Here is a 5,769-nt window from a genome sequence, read left to right as displayed (position 1 = left end):
TGGCTGATAGAATCCCTAGAAGTCAATCTTCAAGACGTTCTTCGTCAATAAGAAGATCTTCAACAATCCCTTCAAGAAGAAACTCAATCATTTCAAATGCAACGGTTCATTTGGATGAAAATAATACTGAAATGTTTGATGGTGCTGCTTCTGAAATTATTCCTTCTTCAATAACTTCATTCCATCATTCCCATGGATTTGCATCGAATCATAGGAAATCATTAGATGAAAATAGTTCAATTGTTAGTTCAAGAGCAAGTTCTATACGACGTGGTAGGGTGAATAATGAAAACCATAGTTTAAATAGATGGAAATCATCATCATCAAAATCAATATCATATTCAAGATCAAGATCACAATCTATTGATTCAAGATCACAATTTAGATTCTTCAATCCTGAAGATATTGAATTAGCTCATGGTGCTTCAACTTTAGATGACCCTGAGGATCCAATTGATTATGATACAAATTGGAATAGTACTCCAAATTATGAACATTCAACCTTGGATGATGATGATTTTAGAAGAACAAGTTTTTCAACCCAAGGGTCCATACCAGATTATGGGTCTACAATGGATGAATCTCAACATACAAGAACTTCATCTTCTCCATCTGCTTATTCTGCAAATACTTTTAGAGATCGTATACCAAGTGATGTATCAAGTCGTCCTTTATTAGAATCTGATAATGAATCAAATCAAGATGATGATTCTGCTCTAGATCCAACAAGTTCAAATGTTACTCATAATCATCAACAAAACCTCCCACATTTGAATAACTATAAAGAATTAGATGCTGAGTTACATAATCATTATTATCCTGATTATCCAACAAATTTACATTTTCAAAGATTTTATATTGCAGAAGAAGATTTAGTTTTGGGGATTGCAGGTTATAAAACTTCAAAACCAAGATTGTTCTTATATTACTTACTTTGTGTTTGTTCATTTGGTTTAATTTATTTATTATTAAGATGGTTACCAAAATATAAATTTTCAATTTATGGTGAAAAAGTTCCCTTAGGGAAATCTGAATGGGTTGTTACTGAGACTGAACATGGTGAATTAAATATTATTGATGTTTCAAGACAATGGTATAATAGATCTTTATCAACTGTTATTAATGTACCAAATTTATCAGTTGATACTGATGATATTAGAAATGAAGAAATTAATAATAACCTCAATCCAAATTTACCAATTTTAATTTCATTTGAATATCGTTATTTAAATTTTTATTATTCTCCAGTAGAGGATATTTTCAAGACAAATACAAATTGGATTGATTATAATTGGATTCATATAAATAAAATTAAAGATGGTTTAGATAAATCTTCATATGAAGATCGTTACTTAGTATTTAAGGAAAATTCATTAAATTTAAAAGAAAAAACAAATATGGAATTATTAATTGATGAAGTTTTACATCCTTTTTATATTTTTCAAATTTTTTCAATAATTTTATGGGGATTTGATGAATATTATTATTATGCTGGTTGTATTTTCTTAATTTCAATTTTTTCAATAATAAATACCTTAGTTGAAACAAAATCCACCATGACAAGATTACAAAATTTATCAAAATTTGAATGTAAAGTTCGTGTTTGGAGAAATGATTTTTGGAAAGAAATTGATGCATCAGATTTAGTTCCAGGTGATATTTATGAAATTAGTGATCCATCATTAGTTAATTTCCCATGTGATTCAGTATTATTATCTGGTGATTGTATTGTTAATGAATCAATGCTCACGGGTGAATCTGTCCCCGTGTCTAAATTACCAGCAACAAGAGAAACTTTAGATGTGCTAATTAAAGATTCTTTGAAAACTCAAATTTCTCCATTTTTGGCAAAATCTTATCTTTTCAATGGTACAAAGATTATTAGAGTTAGACATCCATATGGTGATCCTGCAATGGCTTTAGTTGTACGTACTGGATTTTCAACAACAAAAGGTGCATTATTAAGATCAATGTTATTTCCAAAACCTGTGGGTTTCAAATTTTATGAAGATTCATTTAAATATATTGGATTTATGACAATGATTGCATGTATCGGATTCATTTTTTCAACAATAAATTTTATTAAATTAGGGTTAGGTCCAAGAATTATTATCCTTAGAGCTTTAGATATTATAACTATTGTTGTTCCACCTGCATTACCTGCTACATTAACTATTGGTACAAGTTTTGCCCTTGCCAGATTAAAATTGAAGAATATTTTTTGTATTTCTCCAACAAGAGTTAATGTTGGTGGGAAATTAGATATTTTATGTTTTGATAAAACTGGGACATTAACTGAAGATGGTTTAGATGTTTATGGTGTTCATGTTAATAATGAGCATTTTAATGAATTATTAACGAATATAAATCAAATCTCCCATGAACATTCTAAATTATTAGAAAATTTAGTCTCGTGTCACTCCCTAAGAGTTGTTGATAATGAATTAATTGGTGATCCATTAGATTTTAAAATGTTTGAATTTACAGGTTGGAAATATGAAGAAGAATTTAAAGGTTTTACTTCAACAACAGAAGAAAGATTTGATGATGCTCAATTACCTGAAAATATGGGTATAACTCCATCAGTTGTTTATCCAGAAAATGATCCACAACAATTATTAGGTATTTTAAGATCATTTGAATTTGTTTCACAATTAAGAAGAATGAGTGTTATAATTAAAAAAAATCAAGATTTTTCAATTTTAACAAAAGGTGCACCTGAAGTTATTAAAGATATTTGTAACCCCAAGACTTTCCCTGAAAATTATGAAGATTTATTATATCATTATACTCATAATGGTTATAGAGTTATTGCATGTGCTGGTAAACCATTACCAAAAAATAATTGGTTATATTCACAAAAAATTACCAGAGAGGAAGCTGAATCAAATTTAGAATTTTTAGGGTTTATTGTTTTTGAAAATAGATTAAAACCATCAACAACAGGTGTATTAAATGAATTATCTCAAGCAAATTTAAGAACTGTTATGTGTACTGGTGATAATTTATTAACTGCTGTTAGTGTTGGTAGAGAATGTGGTATAGTTAAAGAAGATTTATGTTTTATTCCTGTTTTCAATGAAGATGATGGTTTAATTTGGAGAGAAATTGATGATGAAGATTTATCATTAGATTCTAAAACTTTAGATCTTTATGGATCAAATAAATCTTTTAGTTTAGCAATTTCAGGTGATGTTTTCAGATATTTATTAAAAAATGAATTAGGTTTATTTTCTGATGAATATATTATTAAAATTTTATTAAAAGCAAATATTTTTGCAAGAATGTCACCAGATGAAAAACATGAATTAGTTGAACAATTACAAAAATTAGATTATACTGTGGGGTTCTGTGGTGATGGTGCAAATGATTGTGGTGCTTTAAAAGCTGCAGATGTTGGTATTTCATTATCAGAAGCTGAAGCATCAGTTGCAGCACCTTTCACTTCAAGATTATTTGAAATTAGTTGTGTTTTGGATGTTATTAAAGAAGGTCGTGCTTCATTAGTTACAAGTTTTAGTTGTTTCCAGTATATGTCATTATATTCTGCTATTCAATTTATTTCAATTACAATCTTGTATAAGCGGGGCTCCAACTTGGGTGATTTTCAATTTTTATGGATTGATTTATTTTTAATTTTACCAATTGCAATTTTTATGTCATGGTCAAATTCTTATCATAAAGTTGACCCAAAAAGACCAAGTGCAAATTTAGTTAGTCCAAAATTATTAATTCCACTTGTTGTTAATATCTTGATTTTATTAACATTTCAATTAATTATTTGGCTTTATGTTCAAACTCAAACATGGTATGTTAAACCTATACCAGGTGGTGATGATGCCGTGCAATCATCTGATAATACAGTTTTATTTTTTTATTCAAATTTCCAATATATTTTGTGTGCAATTACATTAACTGTTGGACCACCATATAGAGAACCTGCAAGTAAAAATTTACCATTTATTGCAAATATTGTGATTGCTTCAATTTTAAGTATGTTATTAATGAATGTTAATGTTGATGGTTGGTTAGGTCAATTATTTCAATTAACTGAAATTTCTATTGGATTTAAATGGTTAATTATAATTTTTGCATTGTTGAATTATTTGGCAAATCAATATATTCCACCTTTATTTAAAAAAATTTGGAAAAAAAGAGAAAGTCATAAACAATATAAACGAATTTTTAAAAATCATAAAGTTATTGTATAATTTATGATAGTATAGAATTGTATGTATTATAAATATTTATATATAAGTTATTATTTATATTATTGTATCATGTATATAGGAAGATCTGTATTAGCATAACTTGTGATCATTATTATAAAGATTCAAATAATTCTTGTTCATTTTGAGAATTTCTTATTTTTAAATTACTCAAGAAATCTTCTTTATCAAAATAACAACCACACATTCTTCTTTTCCCAGTAGTTTTACCAATTCTTGAATGTAAACATCTCCAATTATCAAAAATTAAAGCTTGACCAGGTTTTAATCTATGCCATAAGAAATTTTCTTCTCTATGAATAATTTCATTCCATGATTTAATTGCTTTATAAAATTTCCTTTTTGTTTCATTATCCATATTAAAATTTGATGAACGATCAGAATTATTCCATGAAACTTGAATTAATTTCCCCAAATCATCATGAATGAATATAGGTTTTGTTTGAACTAAGTAAATATCACCTAATGAATGACAATCAATTTTTAAATTTGATAATAATTGATATTCATCAGGTTTTTCCAATTGGAAAATTTTAGCACATTGGAAAGCATCAACTAATGTTGTATTACCACCTTCACCATCATGATACAAAAGATGGAAAAGTTGTAAATAAGGTGTATATTCCCAATATGTTCCATCTGTATGTGATGGAATTTCAATATCTGAATATGCTGTATCTTTCATTGCTAAATCTGTTGTAAAATCCCAGAAACCACCATAATGTGTATAGCGAATATTTCCAATTGAATTACATAATTCTTCGGTGGATTCAGCAGAGACAGGGATGTTGTTGATGAATGTAAAACCATATTTATAAATATTGTTATAAAAATCATTGGATTTCTTGTTCAAGACATCTTGATATTCAACAGTTGGTGTTTGTTTTTTAATTAAATCATTATTCCAATAAATTCTTTTCGGTAATAATCCTTCCTCTTTAATAGCTATTGATTTAGTCAATTCAGTGGTATGTTTAACAAGCCAATTAAAATCATATGTAGATGAATGTTTATCACTCCATTGGATATCAATGGAAGATATAGACAATTTGATATCAATTGGATGTAAATCATCAGGGATCTGGGGTTGGCAAAAGTTAGTTTTAATAGCTCTAGTCAATAATCAGACGATACTCCAAGAATCACTCACTTCAAAAGTATCAACTAGTCTCTGGAAAGTACTAGAGTCATAACAATCAGCACAATGACAATTATCTCTTAACCATATGTTTAAACTATGAAGTCCGGTTAGTATGATCTATTATCTCTTGATATCAGATTTAATACTCAAGGGTATAGAAGACTCACTATTCAATGGTTTTCCCAGATTCCAAAGTTACATTGATAACATCATTATTCTTAGAAATCTCCTTGACTTTAAATTCACTCATTCTTTTCTGCTTATACTCTTATTCCAACAATATAAACAAGTGTTTAAGTATTTCCCCAGGAATTTATTGAAAATGAACGTCGGACATATAGAATGGAGATCCGGTCCCACAAGTCACATGATCATACTTCAACTTCCGACCGCCTGCAT

At 28.2% G+C, this 5,769-nt stretch overlaps 2 protein-coding genes across 2 annotated transcripts; one reads left to right on the top strand and one right to left on the bottom strand.

Annotated features, from left to right (window-relative positions):
* Window positions 1-131: 131 nt before the first annotated feature.
* Window positions 132-4,211, top strand: YPK9 (putative acid anhydride hydrolase; the record flags this gene model as incomplete). Its single annotated transcript, XM_011275562.1, has 1 exon — window positions 132-4,211. The coding sequence occupies one exon, from the start codon at window positions 132-134 to the stop codon at window positions 4,209-4,211; it is 4,080 nt and encodes a 1,359-aa protein (XP_011273864.1).
* Window positions 4,212-4,323: 112 nt separating this feature from the next.
* On the bottom strand, window positions 4,324-5,620 carry BN7_3841 (Trimethyllysine dioxygenase, mitochondrial; the record flags this gene model as incomplete). The annotated part of the gene is made up of 2 exons (XM_011275561.1): window positions 4,324-5,310; window positions 5,570-5,620. The coding sequence occupies 2 exons, from the start codon at window positions 5,618-5,620 to the stop codon at window positions 4,324-4,326; spliced, it is 1,038 nt and encodes a 345-aa protein (XP_011273863.1).
* Between the last annotated feature and the right edge of the window lie 149 nt (window positions 5,621-5,769).

The sequence above is a fragment of the Wickerhamomyces ciferrii genome, contig 00119 (assembly GCF_000313485.1).
Source record: "Wickerhamomyces ciferrii WGS project CAIF00000000 data, strain NRRL Y-1031 F-60-10, contig 00119, whole genome shotgun sequence".
NCBI lineage: Eukaryota > Fungi > Ascomycota > Saccharomycetes > Phaffomycetales > Wickerhamomycetaceae > Hansenula > Hansenula ciferrii.
Note: the sequence above shows the minus strand (reverse complement) of the source record. Positions and strands in the feature narration are given on the sequence as shown.